The sequence below is a fragment of the Gymnoscopelus braueri genome (genome assembly GCF_963280865.1).
Source record: "Gymnoscopelus braueri genome assembly, chromosome: 8".
NCBI lineage: Eukaryota > Metazoa > Chordata > Actinopteri > Myctophiformes > Myctophidae > Gymnoscopelus > Gymnoscopelus braueri.
This window is the reverse complement of record NC_137609.1, coordinates 2,280,135-2,303,530: the sequence shown is the minus strand read 5'-3', so window position 1 is coordinate 2,303,530 and position 23,396 is coordinate 2,280,135. Positions and strand designations below refer to the sequence as shown.

The 23,396-nt window shown below is 41.0% G+C and overlaps 1 protein-coding gene across 1 annotated transcript; it reads left to right on the top strand.

The window, feature by feature from the left end:
- Positions 1-6,883: 6,883 nt before the first annotated feature.
- Positions 6,884-8,137, top strand: LOC308090100 (putative nuclease HARBI1; the record flags this gene model as incomplete). The annotated part of the gene is made up of 1 exon (XM_080435127.1): positions 6,884-8,137. One exon carries the CDS (start codon positions 6,884-6,886, stop codon positions 8,135-8,137), a length of 1,254 nt encoding a protein of 417 aa, XP_080291253.1.
- Between the last annotated feature and the right edge of the window lie 15,259 nt (positions 8,138-23,396).

Sequence of the window (23,396 nt, the reverse complement as noted above, 5' to 3'; positions counted from 1 at the left end):
CTACTTATATGCCTACTTCCTGTTTATAGGCCTTCTTCCTGTTTACAGGGTCTTTAAGTTAAAAGATTTTTGAAACTGTATCCTAAAAGACGGATACAGTTTAAACATATATATATATATTTTTAGGTAATTTGAAGTTTACATTAAAGTACACTATAGGGGTGTATCGTTCGTGAACGAATCGAGTCCAATGAACGGCTCTTTAAAACTAACGGTGGGAACTGGTTCGCAGTAGGGAGCCGTATTTTTTTAACATATTTATATATATAATACATATATATAAACATTTATAATATTTTCATATTATAAATATTCATGGGTATAATATTATATATAATAATATTATATGATATATAATAATAATATTATATTATATTATATTATTTAAAACATTTAAAAAAATAAAATTATATATATATATATAATTATATAATATATTAATTCGATTATATATTATTATATATTCATTAATATGATACATCATAATTATTAATTTGTACAATTAATATTATATATTATATTAATTATATATTGTATAAATTATTATAATCTGATATTATATATGAAATTATTATATTACAATAATATTATAATATATTATAATATATATTGTAATATTATAATAAATATATTAATAATATAAAATGTAGATATTTTTTTCATAATCGATTAGTTTGATCCATTGAGCACTAGGCTGCTTCAGAACTGTAGCCCACACCAACATTAAAAAAAAATGTATCCTCTTTTATCACAGCCAATTATCGTACCCTGAATGATGCTGTCCAAGTGCGCCATCCTTCGCTTTGGATGTTCATCCGCCACCTGAAAGACCAGCAAACTCTCTCTGAGGAGAAGCAGGCAATGGCTGATCGAGGAGACGCTCCCCCAACAAGGAGAAGAAAGTGGAGGGAGTTGGAGGCACATCTGCGAAGGCTGAAGGCGCAATACAATCAGGGCAACAGCAATCTGCCATGATGCTGACCATGATACTAACATGATACTGATACTGCTTATAAGATGTAACACTTTTCTCAACAATTTGAGCAGTTATGGCCCGGACGGCTGGCGTGGCGGTCCGGGCACAGCGTGTCGCGGGTTCAACTCCCGATCCCGACGGCCTTTGCTGCGTGTCACTTCCATCTCTCTCTCCCCATTTCCTCTCAGACTACTGTATACTATCTAATAAAAGGCAGAAAAAGCCAAAAACAATGATTACAAAAATGATCTTAATGTAACAAATTATTACGTTATTACATTATGCAAAAATCCGTTATTGCGTTATCGCTCATGATTGTATTACATTATGAGCTTTTATGACATTTAGTTTATTGTATTATGAACTGTTATTACATCATGAGCCGTTATTACATTATGAGTTGCTACAAGGTGCTCTATATCACCAAGATGGCCGCCAGGGGAAAGGGGGCGGGCAAGTTTCTCATAGTAATTTCTCCCCATTATGTTCAATTATGTGTTTTCAGAGATGTTATTAATAATTAGAAATAAAAAATGTATGTTTCCTGCATTTTTGGGTGAGCGGGGAACATAGAACTTTTTTTTGTAAATGGGAAACATAGAACCGGTGCGTCAGGACGTGCAGCTTCTTGTGGCAGTGGGGGAAGAGGTACACCACGTTTCATTGCGATGTTGTGTAAGACACAGCATGCCATGATCATCTTACAAACCTAAAATGATGGAAAGATTTGAAAGTTAGAAAAGGTCTTAAAGGTTTAATGACATTCACTTTTACACCACATTCAAAGTCTTTGTCCTGGTCCTTCAAAAGTGTACAAAAAGTTTTAAGTGAAAATTCCATTCCAGTGATCCATGGCAGGTGTTTTTCTCTCACATTTCTAAAGCCTTTTCAACTGCAATGAAAAAATAAATCTTTGCCTGCGGGTGTCGCTGGTGAGGGATTTTGCCTGTCAATCATCGCCTCTGCTCCGCCCCCCCAAAGGAAAGGATAGGGGAGGGGAGGGACGAGGAGGAGAGTGGGCGGGATTAATCGACTGTGACCTCACTGTCGAAGGGCCAAGCTCAGATTAATTTTCAGCCTAGTTATTCAGAAAACCCCAGACCACAGAAAATCCACTGAATGTTCTAAGTTCCGTTTTTTGGGGTGTAATTGAGGTCATAAAACCCCAAATAAAACATTGAAAATAAAAAAAGTGAAAATGAATGTCATGATACCTTTAACATTTTGGCTGAGGTATAAATCCAGAGTGCTAATTTAATTATCAGACTGGTGCGTTCGGAAATACAGCACTGAGCGCACTGGCCAATACAAACTAATAGGCCAGTGCGCTCCGTTGCTGGAGCTGTTCTATTTAAACGCACCTTCTCCGGTTTGTAAAGCAGTTTGCCTCCTGCTGTGTCCAAACACAACCAGCGTACTTTTAGGTTTATGGGGTGGGTATGGGCTTAGGCTTCAACTCACCCGGGTCCGTTTGGGTTAAATTGTAATTTCAGACCTGTTGAAAACTCTAAAAGAAGTTGTTCTCAAACATTTTCATGTCAAGGACCCCCAAATTGACATGCATTTGGCTGCAGACCCCCACCTGAACATATTTTCTGCCAGGGAAAAAAAATCAAGATTTATCAAAATGATTCAAACATAGCCGATCTACAAGCTCAAAATGGCCAGTAAAGGGACGAGTTGTGAGCTTGTAGATCGGCTATTTTCAAACAAAGTATAAAATAGGGTTAAAGTGATTAAACTGTTCCTCGTTTGCTATGGACCCCCTGGAACTCCCTCAAGGACCCCTGAGGGTCCCCAGACCACACTTTGAGAACCACTGCTCTAAATATATGATAAAAATATCATTGTAATTTAAATCCTATATTATACAACTGTAGAATTGAAGAAACTTCGAGAATAAATAATTTTTGCATGAACATGTCACACTTAAGAACTCAAAGGCCACCCTAAGAGTGCTCTTCAGTGTGTGTAGATTATGTTCTTACCTAAGAACAGATCACAGCTAAGAAAACATTGGAGTATACCAAAATCTTCTTTAAAACTTCTTAAGTGGGTCTAAGAAGAAATGTCCTCTTAAGAAAGTGTGCCTAGATTCTGTTCTTACCTAAGAACAGATCACAGCTAAGAAAACATTGGAGTATACCAAAATCTTCTTTAAAACTTCTTAAGTGGGTCTAAGAAGAAATTTCCTCTTAAGAAAGTGTGCGTAGTTTCTGTTCTTACCTAAGAACAGATCACAGCTAAGAAAACATTGGAGTATACCAAAATCTTCTTTAAAACTTCTTAAGTGAGTTTAAGAAGAAATTTCCTCTTAAGAACGGTTGCTGCATGAGGCCCAATGTTACTATGCATCCCAGAAATGTATGGCTTTATAGATTTGTAAGGAAATGTAAATATGGCACAAAAAAAAAAACAACGTTTCAGTCATTCAGTCCGACTTCACTGTTGCCCATAGTAGCCTTTTCATAAATGATATGTGAAAGTTTATAATATTTAGAGAATGGCCCCGATTCATAAAGCGATTTACGACCATATTTTGTACGTACCTGCATTTAGGACAAATCCTACACCTGCAGTCGGATTCATGAAAGTTTTTTGGTCTGTGTTTTGTGCGTCAGGTGCGCACGTTCTCAGGTCAGCCCCGAGGCTGTCTTACCAGGGCTGAAATGTGCGTATGTCTTTAGAATGCTTTATTCTTCATGCCAAAATCAATTACAACAGTGGCAAACCTCAAATAAAATATATATGTGCCCAACATTTGTCAACACATATATATAAAAAATAAAAAATAAATGTCAAACGATGTATTGCTTGTAGCCTATACATAATATAGACATGATGTAGATTCCACCGCTTTTTATTTATTTTCTAGGCTATCAGTTCCATTTAGAGCTGAATTATTAGGTCCCTCAGTGTGTTTGCCAGCGGGCCATCTGAGCCAAAGTGTCACGTAATAATGAAAATAGGCTATCATGCCTTAATGAAACTGCGGAGGGACTGACGCACCAGTGTCCGTGCCGCGGTATTAATTTGTAGGCTAATAGCCTACTGTAGTCTACTCTATTAGTCTATTATTTGCTGGCGGGGTTAAACCTTGTAAACATTAGACAACATTACGTTCAACTGACCCATCGTGCAATAGTGGGACTCGCTTCCAGACAGATCAGAATGATGTTCAAGTTCTCTGTCAGTGTCAAGGCAATGCGGCCGACATCTGTAAGTTTGGACGAGACCGGTAAACTTTTGCAGCTCCGGTGTTGCCAGATTTTGTGAGAGAAATAAGCAACCAGGTCTATGAAAATAAGCCCAAAAGAAGCTAGCCATATGAGAACTGTAAACCTATATATATATATATATATATATATATATATATATATATATATATATATATATATATATATATATATATATATATACTGTATACATTGAAATTATATACTGTAGTGTATATGTCACAGGGAAAATGGCAGTCCAGGGAAATTGTCAGGGGAGCGCTAGTTTTATAGGCGCGGGGCGGTGCTGCGAGGCGGGGCTTTGATGCGAGGACGACGACCACAACAACAATATAACAACCAGGAAGCTACGCTAGGGGAACGCTGAAAATAAAATGGATAATATGAGAGAAATACTCAAGTAAAGTACGAATACCTCAAAATTGTACTTGAGTAAATCTACTTTGTTACTTTACACCACTAGTACAAAGCTCAGTGGCGCACTTCGATAATCATTGGACTCCCCACCCACTACCACTGGGAGCCGGGGTTTGACTCCCGCTCGGGACATTACTTTTTCAAACAACCGCGGACTACTTTTTTTTCGCTGATAAAGTATAGTTTTGGACCATGACGGAGGCGCGCCGACTTAGCAGACCTTGAGGCCGAGGAGTCGCGCCCGAGCGCCTCCAGGCGCGAGTGCCCGCGACGACCGGCCGATGGTCTGCTAGTCGACTTAAGCGCTGTCCGAGTTATGTACCGATAGGCACAGAATCGTAAATGATGTTGTGGGGACTGCGTTTGCCCCAAGTGCCACTCACTGCACTAACATAGCCCGCCAGGCCCGCCCCCTTGTGCTTCAACTGCATGGAATGAGGCTGTGTGTGTGTGTGTGTGTGTGTGTGTGTGTGTGTGTGTGTGTGTGTGTGTGTGTGTGTGTGTGTGTGTGTGTGTGTGTGTGTGTGTGTGTGTGTGTGTGTGTGTGTGTGTGCGTGCGCGCGCGTGCGCATGCGTGTGTGCGTGCTCGTTTGTGCATGCGTGCTCGTTTGTCCGTGCGTGTGTGGTGTGGGGCTCATGTCTGGCTTGCATTGCCCTCTAGCGTTGATTCTACAGAATTGCCTGAGGGGCGGTGAAAACAAGCGTACCCCTTTCAATTTCCCTGGAATGCCAATTTCTCTGTAACATATACATTGGAGATATATAGCCGATCTACAAGCCAATCTACAAGCTCAAAGCGCTTCGTGATGCGTTGTGAGCTTGTAGATCTACTATTTTTTTTTTTATCTTGAAATAAAATGTGGAATATTTGGAAGATTTTTTAAACATTCTAACAACACAAATCTGGTAAGGGGCTCCAGCTGGCACAACACATTTTCAGATGGGGCTTATAGGGATAAATTAGCCTACATATTAATAACTTGGGGGTCCATAGTCAGTGTCACGTCCCACAAGAATTCAAGTTGGCAAGAGTAATCCCTCTTTATAAAAAAGGAAGCAAACTAGATCCTGGCAACTATAGGCCTGTTTCCATCCTTTGTTCCATCTCAAAGGTTATAGAGCGATCAAATCAACAGCTACCTCAGAGAGCGTAAACTGTTGTTTGAATTCCAATCGGGCTTCAGAACATCCCACTCCACTGACACATGCCTACTATATTTGACCGATTACATCAAACGTGAGGTAGACTCGGGCAAATACTGTGGCATGGTCATGCTGGACCTCCAAAAGGCGTTTGACACTGTAAACCACGCAATTCTACTTGATAAGCTGAAGGCGATTGGTTTTGATTGCACATCACTAAATTGGATGAGATCTTACTTGGAGGGTAGAAAACAAGTGGTTGACATCAACGGAACCATGTCCTCATCCCTCCCGGTGAGCTGCGGGGTTCCTCAAGGCAGCATTCTAGGGCCGTTACTGTTCCTTCTATACATTAACGACATGAATGCTGCCTGTAACTGCAAACTGTTCCTGTTCGCTGATGACTCGGCACTCCTGATCTCGGGTGAGGACAAGTTGCAAGTTGAGGAAGCTCTCAGCTCTGAACTCTCAAAAATCCGTACCTGGCTTACCGATAACAAACTGTCACTACACCTTGGGAAAACTGAATCCATTCTATTTGGGACCAAACATTCCCTCAGTAAAATGAAGGTAAATGACTTCAAGGTCAAAGTCGATGACACAATCATCACTAGCAAAGAAGAGATTACCTATTTGGGATGTATTCTTGACAAATACCTGACAGGTGAAAGCATGGCAACAAAGGTGGTCAAAGGAGTAAACCAGAGAACCAGATTTATGGGCAGAGTTTCCTCTTTTGTCAACCCTCAGGCCCCTCTCAGGGGCCCTGATTCAGCCCCTTTTTGACTATGCTAGCTCCTCTTGGTACTCCAACACCTCAGTGTCACTGAAGACTAAGGCCTAGGCTACACGTATATGGATCTTTTTGTAAACGCACATTTTGGTGTGCGTTTGGGCCTTTTGGCCACACGCAAACGGTGTTTTTGGCCGCTAAAACGGATATTTTTGTAAACGGATAAACAAGTGAAGGTTTTCCAAAAGATCCGTTTCAGTGGATCTGTGTGGACATGCAAAACGGAGCGGCTGTGAAAACGATGACGTCACCGCCCTATTCGCGCATGCCCATTGTTGATTTTAGCAGTGAGCATGCGCTGGAAGAACAACAACAAACATGGCGGCTATACTCAAAGTTGTTGTTGTTGTCTTAGCACTTTTGGGTCTAACGTCAGTTTTACAGCTAAACCTGGCAGTATTGAATCAACTCCAATACTTCACCAGGACGCAAAGGCGTCTGATGCGCACAATATTGCTGAGCAGTCCACCACAGCGTCGACGGTTTAAAGCCCGCAAGAAGCGCCAGTTTTGGATCCGACCCGGTCGAACCAGCCTCTGGTGGGACAATTTCGTGTCGGGGGCTGTGGTTGAGGAGGAGTGGAAGGAGAACTTCCGTATGTCTCGAGCATCACTGGTGTCTTTGGCTGAGCGTCTCCGTCCTTACATCGAAGGTGAACATACAGTGATGAGAGCTCCAGTGGATGTGTTGAAAAAGGTAGCCGTTACACTGTACTACCTCAGCGACCAAGGGAGACAGCGGAAGACGGGCAACTCGTTTGGCTTGTCAAAACAGTGCGGTCGGGAGGTCTGTACAGCCATAACTGTCCATCTAGGCCCAGAGTACATCAGGCTCCCTTTCACTGAAGCAGAGGCAGAAGAGCTTGTCACCCGGTTTGACCGTGCCTATGGAATACCACAGTGCTTGGGAGCAGTCGATGGCACTCACATAGGAATTAAGCAGCCTACCGCCAACTCGATGGATTACATAAACAGGAAAGGGAGATTTTCGCTTAACGTTCAAGCCGCATGTGATTACAAGTATCAATTTATCGATGTTGTCATCAAATGGCCCGGGAGCGTTCACGACGCTCGTGTCTTCGCGAATTCTCAGTTGAACCGACATTTCAAAACGGGTCGCATCCCTTCATTGAAAAAGAGGATCGTGGAAGAAGAAGACCCCATCCCTATATTTCTCCTGGGAGACCCGGCATATCCACTAATGCCTTTCCTCATGAAGGAGTACGCAAACGGTGGGTGCAACCCCCAGGAGCAATACTTTGGTCTGTCTCTGTGTCGAGGTCGAATGGTCATAGAATGTGCTTTTGGGCGATTGAAAGCCAGGTTTGGAGTCCTTCAAAAGGCAATGGACATAAACATAAAAGATCTCCCTTTCGTCATATATGCATGTTTTGTTCTATATAATTATTGCGAGGTCTGTAAGGAGACAGTTGATGACAGCAGCGTGGTGGAAGCTGTGCAGTTTGACAGGGACCACCAGCCTCCCACGCAGGTTAACCAGTACAGAACAGACAGTAATGAAGCTGAGGGAAAGAGAGTCAGAAGGGTGCTGACAAAATATCTTGACCCTTAAAACTTCTGACATGTTATTTTTTTATTTTCCTTTCTACTGATACATGTACAGTAAGTATGTCATGTATGTCAGTGTTATTTTTCTCTCTCTTTTTGTTTGTTTGTTCTAGATGTGAAACAACAAACTGAGCCAAAACTAGGTGGGCTTGTACGTTATTACTAACTACTGATTTTTCTTTTCTTATGTATTTGTTTTCACAATGACAAGACAGATGTTACTATCATCATACAACACTGTTACAGATGCTTTGTTGTGGTAAATGTCATTGATCAGCAAAAATAGTTAGGCTATAGCAGACACAACAAGCCATTCAGAAAATATTTCATTTATCTTTTTTCCCCCCATTTTTCATTTATCTTTTTTTCCCCCATTTTTCATTGATCATTTTGCATTGAGTGCAACAACAAATTTATTTTCATAATTGTAGCTTATATACTGTCCAGTTCTGGGCTGATGTTCAACAGGTTATAACACAGTAATGCAAAACTGTCAAGCTGAATGCTACAAACCTGTGTTTTGTGTTCTCATGCAGTGGTGGAATGTAATTACATTTACTAGGTGCTTTACCTTTACTGGAGTATTTCCAATTTTCTATACTTTTATTTCTACTCCACTACATCTCAGAGACAAATAATTGTGTACTTTATCCACCATTGTTCTTATGAAATATGTTTTCACAGTGACAAATGTGACAGCCATCAAATACTGTTACATTAGTTTGTTGTAAATGTCACTTTTAAGCAAAAATTGTTGTAACACAGTGGTTCTCAAACCTTTTCATGTCAAGGACCCCCCCAAATTGACACTATTATTAGCCCACTGACCCCATTTCAAAAGATATGCCAAGGACCCTTATAGAGCGTCGCAGTTCCCGCCCACTTCCTGTTTTTTTTGGTGCCGGAAGAAAAAACTCAATGCATTTTTCCATTGACATTTCCAAAAATATTTATATCTATTAATTTAAGCCTCGAATCAAGCCATCATGACATGACATGAATCATGACCATAAAACGTTTGATTCTGTGATTTTTCTTTTTTGAAAACTGCAAAACAAAGGGTATTTATTAAATATAGTATATCATATAATTAAATATAAAATAAAAAAAAATCACAGAAAAAAACGTTTTATGGTCATGATTCATGTCATCTCATGATGGCTTGATTCGAGGCTTAAATTAATAGATATAAATATTTTTGGAAATGTCAATGGAAAAATGCATTGAGTTTTTTCTTCCGGCACCAAAAAAAACAGGAAGTGGGCGGGAACTGCGACGCTCTATAAGAGAAGGTATTTACAACTCTAGCAGTGATTCTCAACCACATTAATTTCAAGGCCCCCCACTTTGATATGCATTGGGCTACAGGCCCCCATTTAATGGCATCTCTATCTCTGGGACCCAAATTATATTGTAAAATCGATATTAAGGTACTTTACCTTTACTGGAGTACTTCCAATTTTCTATACTTTTACTTCTACTCCACTACATCTCAGAGAAAAATATGGCATTTCTATCTCTGGGACCCACATTATATTGTAAAATCAATATTAATTTAAATTTGTGTACAAATGGAACCATGTGTACAGATTAATTAGGGTCCATTTGGTTCCCAACTATCTATCATTTAGCTGTGCATCCCCTGGAACTCCCCGTACCCCACTTTGAGAACCAATGTTCTCACAGACATGACGTCATTAAAAAATCTACATTTTGTGTAAAGTTAGTGTAGTTTTAATGTAAATTCTGGTCTTATTTGGAACATAACAGTGACGCAACAAAACTGTACAGCTGAATGTTACATGTCTGTTTATTTCTTTGTTGATGCAACATGTTTTCACACAGATGCGACTGTAAAAAAAAATTCTTGTAACTTTTTAGAACAGAAACATACAGTTCTGCAGACAATGACAAGCCAACATATTGGCAATTTGAACGAAATAAACTGAATTTGACATTGCAAAACCTTTCATTTTTTAATCATGTGTAGCTGTATACTGTCATGTGTGTAGATTATACTGTGTTATGTGCAACAGAGGTAATAGAACATTGTAAAAAGGCATTTAGTGCAATATAACTTAAAATAACAGTTAACTCTCAAGTAACCTACATCCATCCACATAGGATATGTATACTCTATACATTCAATGTGGTCTTATGTGCAACTGAACATCTAACTAATGTCCAAAAAATGTAAACATCCATCCACATAGTTATGCATACACTACACATTCAATGTGGTCTTATGTGCAACAGCTATGGCAAAAAACTTAACATAAAGTACGCCTTCAGTGCAATAATACATGAATTGAGGCTTAACCCGACCTGAAGCCGATTCTACAAATGTCTTCTCCTAACAGTATTCTGAAAAGCGTATGTTTCTATGTCAGTGGTGCTCAAACTTTTTCATGGTAAGGACCCCCAAAACGATATGAATTTGGCCACGGACCCATCTCAAAATATTTTTGTTCCAGGTACCCCCAGAAGCAAAGATTTGAGTAAAAAAATGTTCGCTTTAAAATAATATATATTCAAAGATTTGCACACATTTTCACGATTTTTCAAAAATAGCAGATCTACAAGCTCGTAGCGCGGCACCGAGTGCCGCGCTATGAGCTTGTAGATCTGCTATTTTTGAATAGCCACAAGTGTAAAATAATGCTTTTTAGCTCAAATGAAAAAGTGATCCAGATGCGTTCCAGGTCTTAAGGGGTTAAATTAAACATTAGGCTGTAACTGAAACAGTATTTACAAATTTTCAAATGGGTCATTCACGTCATCTTGGAACAGAGCCTGCCTGTAGGAGAACTGAGCAGGATGTTGTGGAGTGCTATTTGGTTGAGGAGGTGTATGCGATCGCTTAGGTTGGGATGGAGGGTCGTGGAAGAACTGAGCATGTTGTGGAGTGGTATTTGGTTGAGGAGGTGTATGCAATCGGTTAGGTTGGGATGGAGGGTTGTGGAAGAACTGAGCATGTTGTGGTGTGCTATTTGGTTGAGGAGGTGTATGCGATCGGTTAGGTTGGGATGGAGGGTTGTGGAAGAACTGAGCATGTTGTGGTGTGCTATTTGGTTGAGGAGGTGTGTGTGTATGTGGGGATGTAGGGTTGTGCATGTGTGTGTGGGGGTGTGTGTAATATGGTGGCTGAGTAGGTGGCTGCATCATTTGGGTCAAAAGATGAAATCCATCAGTGATCGAGGATGTGAGCTGTGCAATGTTTGAGGTGATTTTGTTGAGATTCTCCATGTTTTGTGTTTCTGCTCTTTCCATGAAATTCAGCATGCTCCTCTTCAGGTCCAGGGGCCTGTTCCTCAAAAGGTGAATTAACAAAGCCTGGCCTTAAGCCAAATCAAGGCTTGACAAAGTCGGGTCCGAAAAGCCTCGTTTGTTCCGTTCCTCAGACGCCAAGCCAGGCTGAAAAGGAGCAACTTTGTCGAGCTAGACCTTGTCAAGACAGGCTGTGTCCAGCCAGGATAATGAAGCCAGGCTGAATGGGCGGGGATTCGCCGGCGACGTATTTCTATAAAAGACCATGAACTCGAGCACAGATTCCTTGAACTTGACCAATCACGGAGTCCAAAACCAGAGCAGCGTTCTTCTCTGTGGCTGAATAGCAGCACTGCAGCAGCTCATGAAATCATACAAGGAAGTAAAATGTATTTAAGCAAGAAAGGAAACGCGACCGCAATAAATAGATCCAGGGAGAAAGCATGGCAAAGTATTGCACACACACACACAGTGTGTGTGTGTGTGTGTGTGTGTGTGTGTGTGTGTGTGTGTGTGTGTGTGTGTGTGTGTGTGTGTGTTTGAGACGGACGGGCAACGGGACGAACGGGACGAACGGGAACGGAACGGGACGGGGGGGGGGGGGTGTACTGCGACGGGGGCCACAACGGGACAGGACAGGACAGGACGGGACGGGACGGGGGGGGGGGTGACCGCGACAGGGGGCCGTGACGGGATGAGTGGGGGGGACGGGACGGGACGAGACACGCAATAAATAACCCCACATTTGCAAGACCACTTTGGTAGAGGTTTGGGTTGTGTAGTTACCTTGCCATCATGATGTAACTCCAAAGGTGGACAAGAAATAAAAAATAATTTCTCCATTGACTAGAAATTGATAATTTAAAATATGCTCCTCATTGACTTACAAAGAGGCTCCTTTAAACCCTTAACTAATAATTTATATATATATATATATATATATATATATATATATATATATATATATATATATATATATATATATATATATATATATATATATATAAATTATTAGTTACGGGTATATGTGTGTGTATGTATGTGTCAGACATTTTTTATAATATTTTTTTAAAAATGGAATATATTATCAAACATCTAACAACAAGATGAACTATAGTGTTAACTATAACAGAGTGACAATTACATATCACATGAGTCATTGTGAAACAATTATGATTATGATTCATGGTCACACACTATTTCAGTAATTAATTTGATTATATCTTATTGTATTTATTTCATTTTATTTGAATGCAGGGTCATTAAAATGAGTCCATATACAAACACATGTTTTGAATTAACTGTGGAAAAACTTGAAGAACAAGGCACTAGATTAAGTAAGCTTGGCTGTTAGCCTGCTCCTGACCAGGCTAACTTCACAGCTAAATTGCCATGGTAACTAAGCTAGGCTTGCTTCAATTCTCTTTTGAGGAATCGGATAAGGCTAAACTTAGCCAGGGTGAACTGGCTAAACTAATCTTCAAGATAATTCACCTTTTGAGGAACCGAGTCAGCTCTAATCCTGGCTAAATTAAGCCAGGATAGGTGGAAAAGCCAGGCTTTAGCTCTAATTCACCTTTTGAGGAACAGGCCCCAGGTCTTCTTGGGCCGGATTGTCCACCGGAACCCTTCTTTTCAGCTTGTCGTATCTGTAGCCCTTCAGTTTGGCCTTGAATAGAAGAATAGAATACTTAACTTACAAATGGAAAAAATGTTTTAATAACAAGCAGACAGAACTACAATTGGCAGCTACAAACTAGCCTATTCTCTAGCTAGCCTATAACTGTAAAATCAACCAATAAAGAGCAATATGTATCTATAAAATAGCCTATTCTATTCTATAGTTAATGTGTGTGTGTACAACGGATACAGGATAGGTGGGCACTAGGGACATCTGGGCACCTCAATGTAAAATTGGCCATTTTGTCCAAAGACTTTTTTTTTTAAATAAATAAAAAGTAACAAAGTATACATGATGTGAACATGCACAGTACATCATTTTCAGACTTTATTTTATCCTTCAACTTCTTGTTTATGACACAACATGACTGGATAAACAGGTTTTGTGGCAATTGTAGAAATATTAGACCTTAATGTTCTATTCTCGGAGGTGGGAAGCCTGTCAGGACCCCACCTCCTCTGTATAATATACTTTTTGGGCAGAAAATAAAATATGAACGGAAATTATTTTATGTACTCCACTGCGCCCCCTACAAATCTGGTCAATATAAATTACCATTGACCAGATCTGTAGGGGGCGCAGTGGAGTAAATAACATGATTTCCATCTGGCGGACATATTTTATTTTCTGCCCAAAAAGTGTATTATACAGAGATGGTGGGGTTCTGAGAGGCTTCCCACCCTGGAGAATAGACTTTCAACAACACAAAACAGCCTTTGTTTCGGTGAATAGCGAAGTAGTTTTGTTTATTTTCACGGGAGAAGGACGGGAGACCTCGCACGGCAGTGTAATGTTCGGTCTATGAGCAGAGCAGCGCGGCCGCGGCTGGCAGGTCGTTAGAGAGAACTCACTAACGCTCTGGACCAGGGCTATGTGTTTCCTTAACAAAGAATCAGTGAGGACCACAAACATACCTGAAGTAAATCCCGTCGTTCCTTCACGACCGAGGCGGACACTCCAGCACCAGCAGACCCATCACCATCAGCAGACGCGCCATCCGAATCATGCATATCAGGAGGATCCACACTGGTAGTGGTCGATGATCCCCCGGGGCCGGTCTCGTCCATGCCAATGTCTGATGACTCAATGCCAGTAGATAACGAGGTTGTTGCCGGAGAGCCACCCCAAATTTGTGCACAGAGTTCGAAGTAAATCATCACCACCCTACCGTGTCCACTTCGGTGTCCGTCGTCAACAGCCTTACGGTACTTTAAACGGATGCTTTTGAGCTTGGTCGAGATGATTAACTTGGTCACCGTGTTCTTTGAATGAGGAAACTCTTTCCCAACTTCATTTGCTGCTTCTGTGTCAGGATACTGTTCCTCGAACTCCTCTGTTATGTCTGCATATTTTGTGTAACAAGTCTCCCAGTCAACGCTTTCTTGGGCTTTCATGGCCTTGTACTGCAAGGTGACACTTAGCAGCATCTCAACCTCGTCGTCGGTCCATACAAAATAACTTATATCAGTTTTTGACTTTTTCTTCGTAGCCATAACTTCTCCCGTCCATTCAATAAAAGTTTGTTTTGTTTTGATTCACTTCACTACTACCGCCTGCTAGGAAAACAGCTCACTGCGCATGCTCATAACTTTATTCTATGGTATTACTTACCCCTTACCGCCACCTACTGGCCTGGCATGCTTGTTGGAGCCGATCGTTTTCGTTTTAGGGGTGAACGTGTGGACATAGATATTTGTGTCATGTGGCCAGGGATTTTTTTGAAAACGGAGGACTAAAATATCCGTTTACAAAAAGATCCATATACGTGTAGCCTAGGCCTAAGCTTCAAACCTCCCAAAACAAACTGATTCGACTACTTCTCGGACTGGGGCCCATGACCCACCTCTTTCCCACTCACTTTGCCAGCCTAGGCTGGCTCAGGGTGGAAGACAGGGTTAAACAACTAAAAATGGGACTGGTCTTCAAAATTGTAAATGCAGATTTGCCCGAAATGCCCCCTATACCCGCATATCTGTATAAATACCTCGAAAAAGTTAGTGACACCCACAGCCACAAAACTAGAGGGAGCGTAAACAACAACAATCTGGTACCACCCACCCATAAAACAAACATGGGAAAATTCTCCCTCTATAGCACAGCCACCAAGGAATGGAATAGTCTAACCCCATCCCTCAAAAAATGCAGTTCGCTGGGCTCATTCAAAACAGCCCTAAAAACTCATCTTTCTGGAGGCCTAAAGAGGAGCTAGTACCAGTTTCCCTGTAGACAGACGACCCCCCCCCCCCGCTCCTCTTTTTTGTACATATTTTTTATTTCCTCATGCTTTTTTTGTATATAATTTAAATTTTTCCATGCTTTCCCCCACCCCCTTTTTTGTACATATTTATTTATTTTTTTCATGCTTTTTTTTGTACATAGTGGTACCTTTTTTCTGTATTATCTGTATTTTCATGTTGATTTTTGAACTGTTTGGTTGCTACTATATATGTCTATGAAATTAATTCAAGGACCCCAACGGAAACAAGACCGCAAGGACTTTTTTGGCCGGACCTTTTAGACAAAAGCATTATAAATGTAACTGTGTTGTTTTACATTCTTTTGCCTAATACAAATTTCAATCAATCAATCAATCAATGACATAAAAATATTTGAGAACCACCGGTTAAAATAATTGAACAATTGTGAAGTAAGCCCAAATAATGAACTACACTTTAGAAACAAGCCCAAAAAAACGCACCCCACAGCTACCAATATTTACAAGCAACTTTACAGAAAAATAAGCCCAAATTCGCTTATAATAAGCGGACATGGCAACACTGTTCAGTAAAGTGACAGATTTAATCAGAGAGAAACTGCTGAGTCACAGTTCACGCCTTTTATGGTGCAAAATGGGGCGTGGAGCAATGTAAATGAACCTCTCGGGATCTTCACGCCCAGCTGGCTGTCATTATAATATAGAGCTGGTCATACGCACGTCTCTGTGATATACGAACCCCTTTGAGAATTGCACGTCAGTTTGTGAGGTGTGCACTGCGCCTGCTCCGATGCCCCGCGGGTCCGAAAGCCGGAATTCGGGCTAAAAAAGGCTGGAAAAAGAGCAGATCCACAAGCCTGTAAAAGACTGTTGTCTTGGGGCGCAATACCGCCGGCGTCCACAAGGCGGCGCCGTCCCCGGTCCCTGGTCCCCACCGGGGGTCCATGGACCACCTCCTACCCAGGGACGGTGGCTCCCGGGGCGGGTAGAGCGGGCGAGTGTGCACCCGGCACTGTGCCGTGAGGCACTGGGCTCCCTGGCCCTTGCCCTGTGTGAAGGGAGAGCCAGGGAGAAGGGCCGACTGGTGCCATCTCGTAGGTAGGGACCATGCCCAAGAAGAGGCCTCTTCCTGGGGCAGCGATGGGTGCGGCAAGGCCCAAAATCCTGGTTCTCAAAAAAAAAAACGAAAATGTTTCGAAGTCCAGGGCTCCCTTGAGGAGGTGGGCCCCTGCCTTCCTGCCTCAAGGAATTTTCTTGCAGGTGCCTGGAAGGCCGACCTGTGCCATCGGATAGTTATGCCCAGGACAGAGGCACCTTCCTGGTTCCATTTGGACACTCTGAGTTACAGACCCATAAGGGTCCATTTGGTTTGTACACTCCGAGTTACAGACCCATATAAGGGTCCATTTGGTTCGATTTGTACACTCTGAGTTACAGACCCATAAGGGTCCATTTGGTTCCTAACTACCCATCATTTAGCTGGGGATCCCAGGTGTGAGAATGTGCCATTTAGCGGCTGGAAATCAGTACAGAGCCAGGTACTAGGTTGCAACCAGACGGTGTATTTATTCACCAGAAAATACATACAGGAACATGGACATCACAATAACTCTTCACCCTCAACAGACATCTCCTCAACTGTGGCAAGTGACAGCCTTTTATGCTCAGCTGAGCTATTGAGCCAGCTTGGACCATACCACTATAAGGGGTGTTCTAACTCAGAGCATAACATAAATAAACATACAATACATAAATAAACACACCATAAATACTTAAATACCCTTAACCCCCACAAGTATATTAAACTGACTGAACTACAAAATACTCTTTCCCCTCTACTACAACCATAAGCAACTCTAAAACACATCACAACCCCCCTCTACCATTCTGACTTGGTCCAACCCAATTACACTGGCAAACAGAACAGCCCACTTTGGTACATGTTAAGCTTTCAATCATTACTCAGCATTACCCATATTGCATCTATCACACATTCCACTTAGTCTCTATTGCACTCATATTACACCAATTGCACTTGCCAGATATCACCAAACATGTTGTCTCCATAGGTGGACTAGTTAGCTGAGTGGCCAGCTCAGCTGGACAGGACACAACTCAAATGTTAAGTTAAATCAGTGTTGTGTTCTAGTTTTTTTTTGAAGGTATACTATGATAATTCCCTGCCTCCCACACGCACGGCATGCGCGCGTCTATAATTAATTAAATGTAAAAAAAATTGCATGCGCGCTTCGCGCGCGTGTGTGGCCCACAAAAATATTGAATGTGAAAATTTTCCGCGCGCTTCGCGCGCGGATGTGGCCCACACCCAACATGCTTTGTACTGATTTTTCTTTTGTACTGATTTTTCTTATTGATGTCTGATCACCTGAGCTCAACCACTTCCAAGTTTAGATGCATTTTGAATGCAATGCAACGATTATTACCATGTAAGAGCGCAAAGATTTCTATAAATAGATGCCATTTCTCCCCTCGTACCATAGCAGGGGAATAACGCGGATTTGCCCCGGGGCGACTGTGTTTTGGGGCGAACTCAGTCAGAGTACCCACGGTTGCGCAACTGCAGTAAAACTGGTGGCGAAATTAATCAAATTAATTTCAATCCAAAAGGCTTATTACAACGAAAACGAAAGGCATTTTGACTATAATTTCAGTTAGTTTTAGTTAGTTTTGTAAACACACAATACAGTTTCAGTTAGTTATCGTTTTTCTTTTTTCTTTTAGTTTTTATTTAGTTTAGTTAACTGAAATGTTTTTTCACCTTTAGTTTTCGGTTATTTTGTTCGTTTTCGTTAACTATAATAACCTTGGATTGTACACACACACACACACACACACACACACACACACACACACACACACACACACACACACACACACACAGATCGACAGCTTCATGATCAGAACAGAAATCAAAGACTCATCATTCCATTTGATTTGATGTGGAGATATTATTAACCACTATCAAAGACATGATTATTAAATCGCTATCAAACGCCTGATTCAAAGATGACCCCCCCCCCCCCCTCCCCCCCCCCACACACACACACACCCAACCCCACCCCACCCCAGGTTACGTTCCATGTGAGGGGATTCCAGCAAAGCACCGCTCCACTGGGTCCCTGGAAACCAAGAGAAGAAGAATTTTATTAAGAGGAGAGGAGAGCTGATGAGAGGAGATAAGGAGATGAGAGGAGGAGGAGAGTTGATGAGAGGGGGAAGAGGTGCTGATAAATTTTTCATCATGAGCCTCTCTCTCTCTCTCTCTCTCTCTCGGCAGGGGGCTAGTGATCTCATGCGACCATCCAAACAAATGCTTCTATTGAAATGAAAATGCGGTGAAAAGTATCTCCTTATGAGACCAGAGATATGGGGGGGGGGGGGGGGGGGTTATTATTGACTTCCCATAACCCCCCTCCACACACACACCCCACCCCCCCCCGCACGCTTCAGAAATCAAAGGCAGTGTGAGTTGATTTGAAATCAATGGCGTGTTGTTGTTCTCATGGCTGGGAGCGAGCGAGCGATTCAATGGATCACTCTAGAGAGTCCAGTATTTGTTGAACCCCGCGATTCCACAGAGCATGTTGCACACACACACACACACACACACACACACACACACACACACACACACACACACACACACACACACACACACACACACACACACACACACACACACACACGCGCACGCACACACGCACACACGTTCGCATTACTATAGTTGTGAGGACCTCAAAATTGTAGGAGGGCATTGAGAATAGCTGAAAAAAGCTCGGGGGGAAATGCTCTAAACCTAACCTTTAAATGTCTAACCCAACCCTCCAACCTCAATCTATTCCTAATAGTTTAACTCTCCATGAAAACAAACACACACACACACACACACACACACACACACACACACACACACACACACACACACACACACACACACACACACACACACACACACACACACTGAGAGGGAATGTGGGGAATGTTAGCTAACAGTTCACATTTCCAACAAAAACGGCACTAATTTTAGCAGCTAGCAGGGCTCACATTAGAGGGGGGTGAGGGGGGCTTGGCATCCCTGAAACCCCTTTCTGAGAAATTCAGGGGCAGCTTGAAAATATTGTAACTGCCACTTCATTTGTTTCTGTATGCATTTATATTTTCCTGTATATTTAGGTTCCTGCAATAAACAATAGACTAATTAATAATTAGGGCTGTCTCACCATGACATTTTACTTGATGATTGATTAGGCAAACACAGAGCAGGGAGCGCACACCTGTGTTGATGAGGTGCTGGCCACGGCAGGTAAATAGTATTGACAAAGGATGAGGCCGCACAGCTCTGCAGAAAGTTTATTTAAAATGAAATGAAGCCAATGTTTCGACAGTGAAGTCTTCCTCAGGGTTACCCTCATCCTTTGTCAATACTTGATGATTGATTGTCAAATAATTGTGATTAACAATTTAATTTGCGTTTTTGTCATTGAACAACACTGGTACATATGCATACAAAATGAACACTTCTGTGTGACTTTTAGGCTTTGTAAACATAAATTGCACGGGTCAGATATGACAAATAACTTTATACCAAGAAATTCCAGATCTTGGGAGACAGGAGGGAGAAGAGTCTAGGACGTGTGGAGCGTTGTACAGGGTGTTTTTAGAGAAGGGAGAAGACATGTGGAGCATTGTCCAGGGTGTTTTAGGGAAGGGAGAAGAGTCTAGGACGTGTGGAGAGTTGTCCAGGTTGTTTTAGGGAAGGGAGAAGAGTCTAGGACAGGGGTGTCGAACTCATTTTGGGGTTGGGGCCGAATTGGTCAAATGGTGACTTGGTGTGGGCCGAAACCAGTTGCAGACGTGCATGCGCGCTCACACGCATTCAGTCAGCATCTGTTGTCTCAGACACTGCCACTAACTACGTAGATCACTTTTTTTTTTAAATGTATTAAGATTAAGAAGAATAGCTACTTTAATTATTGACATTAAAAACAAACAATGCAATTTGTAAGGAGCCCCAATAAACCATTTTAAGTAGAATAATTCAATTTGAAATTAAACAATACCTGCAATGTGTGTGGGTGGTTAGGTAATGATTACCATGTTTTAAGCCATGTTTTCACTACAGTGCCAGAATTTTTCCAGCAAAATAATTAGATTTATAGAACAACAGTGGTGTAAAGTAACTAATTACATTTACTCAAGTACTGTACTTAAGTAAAGATTTGATGTATTTTTACTTTACTAGAGTATTTCCAATTTCCAGTACTTTTACTTCTACTCCACTACATCTCAGTCACTGCTATAACTACAGTATATCAAATTCTTGGCCGAAACCGAATATAGGAAACACTTGGCCGAATGGCTGAAAATTATTATTGAAAAAATAATTTCTGAGAAATTCAGGGGCAGCTTGAAAATATTGTAACTGCCACTTCATTTGTTTCTGTATGCATTTATATTTTCCTGTATATTTAGGTTCCTGCAATAAACAATAGACTAATTAATAATTAGGGCTGTCTCACCATGACATTTTACTTGATGATTGATTAGGCAAACACAGAGCAGGGAGCGCACACCTGTGTTGATGAGGTGCTGGCCACGGCAGGTAAATAGTATTGACAAAGGATGAGGCCGCACAGCTCTGCAGAAAGTTTATTTAAAATGAAATGAAGCCAATGTTTCGACAGTGAAGTCTTCCTCAGGGTTACCCTCATCCTTTGTCAATACTTGATGATTGATTGTCAAATAATTGTGATTAACAATTTAATTTGCGTTTTTGTCATTGAACAACACTGGTACATATGCATACAAAATGAACACTTCTGTGTGACTTTTAGGCTTTGTAAACATAAATTGCACGGGTCAGATATGACAAATAACTTTATACCAAGAAATTCCAGATCTTGGGAGACAGGAGGGAGAAGAGTCTAGGACGTGTGGAGCGTTGTACAGGGTGTTTTTAGAGAAGGGAGAAGACATGTGGAGCATTGTCCAGGGTGTTTTAGGGAAGGGAGAAGAGTCTAGGACGTGTGGAGAGTTGTCCAGGTTGTTTTAGGGAAGGGAGAAGAGTCTAGGACAGGGGTGTCGAACTCATTTTGGGGTTGGGGCCGAATTGGTCAAATGGTGACTTGGTGTGGGCCGAAACCAGTTGCAGACGTGCATGCGCGCTCACACGCATTCAGTCAGCATCTGTTGTCTCAGACACTGCCACTAACTACGTAGATCACTTTTTTTTTAAATGTATTAAGATTAAGAAGAATAGCTACTTTAATTATTGACATTAAAAACAAACAATGCAATTTGTAAGGAGCCCCAATAAACCATTTTAAGTAGAATAATTCAATTTGAAATTAAACAATACCTGCAATGTGTGTGGGTGGTTAGGTAATGATTACCATGTTTTAAGCCATGTTTTCACTACAGTGCCAGAATTTTTCCAGCAAAATAATTAGATTTATAGAACAACAGTGGTGTAAAGTAACTAATTACATTTACTCAAGTACTGTACTTAAGTAAAGATTTGATGTATTTTTACTTTACTAGAGTATTTCCAATTTCCAGTACTTTTACTTCTACTCCACTACATCTCAGTCACTGCTATAACTACAGTATATCAAATTCTTGGCCGAAACCGAATATAGGAAACACTTGGCCGAATGGCTGAAAATTATTATTGAAAAAAAAATATATATAGGCTACAGTTTTAAAAATATTATTTTGTACCATTGCTTTCATGGCTATGCCTCTGTTGTAGAGCTACATGATTATGGCAACACTTATCATAAGTATAATCCATATTTAGATCAGTTATTTAAAACAGGTTTATTTATTGTGTAGAATTATTTATTTACTATTGTGTAGTAATATAATCTCAAAACATTAGCATGCCATAGTTTAATTATTGCAAATTAAATAAATATGATTTCAAGAAATTAAAACTAATATTGAATAGCCTAACAAAAGGCAATATAATGTCTGCAGTTGCATTATTGCACATTCCCTCCTTTATGAGAAGTTACTTTCAGTTTCATTTCAGAAAGACACACACACACACACACACACACACACACACACACACACACACACACACACACACACACACACACACACACACACACACACACGTACACACACACACGTGGAAAGACTGGTGACGCGAGGTTACACACACACACACACACACACACACACACACACACACACACACACACACACACACACACACACACACACACACACACACACACACACACAATCAAAGTCAAGCGTTCACAGCTGGTGTTAATTATTTTGCCCTGCAAACTATCGCTGGTTATCCTATGAATATTACACCCTCTGTCAGAGGGTGTAACATTCAGAGGGCCTCTGACAAGTGGATTCTAGTTTTTAAGATGAGAACAGTTACAAAGGAAGGCTATTCCTTTCTCACTACCTTGATTTGATTTGATGTGATTTATTTGCACAACATTTTTGTATGCATTTACAGGACATGTCAGTTATTTCTGAGGGAAACATTATGTGATAGTTGTTGTGCCGGTGAGGTAAGAAACCCTGGGGGGCTTATGTGAGAACCTCACCGTTTACATTACATATAATAAGAGTTATTTAATATTAAAAACAAAGACGAACAGAAAAAAAACAAAAAACAAAAAGAAAATATAAAAAGTATATAGATATACCTATGATAAAGGGTATAGGACATCTGATAAAAAATAAAAGTACAAGACTGAGCAGAAGAGACAGAACAAAACAAAACAAAAGCAAAAAGTATTGAACAAAGCAAAACAATTATGCTGTTACATATTTATGTGAATATCAGGATGAAATTATTTGGAAGCTGGTCTAGTTTTCCATTTGGGTATTTAACTTACTTATTAGGCTTCTTTTATAGGTAGGTAGGGAGGATGTGGTAGCCACCAAACTGAAATGGGCATTCCATAGTGAAACCCCTTTGTACTTGATGGTGAACTGCCCCCTATTGGTGGTATACAGCGGGGCGTGCAGTTGGTTTGCTTGCCTAGTGGGATATGGGTGAAAGCTGGAATTTGGCTGGAAATACAATTTGAAAATATAGCTGCAAGC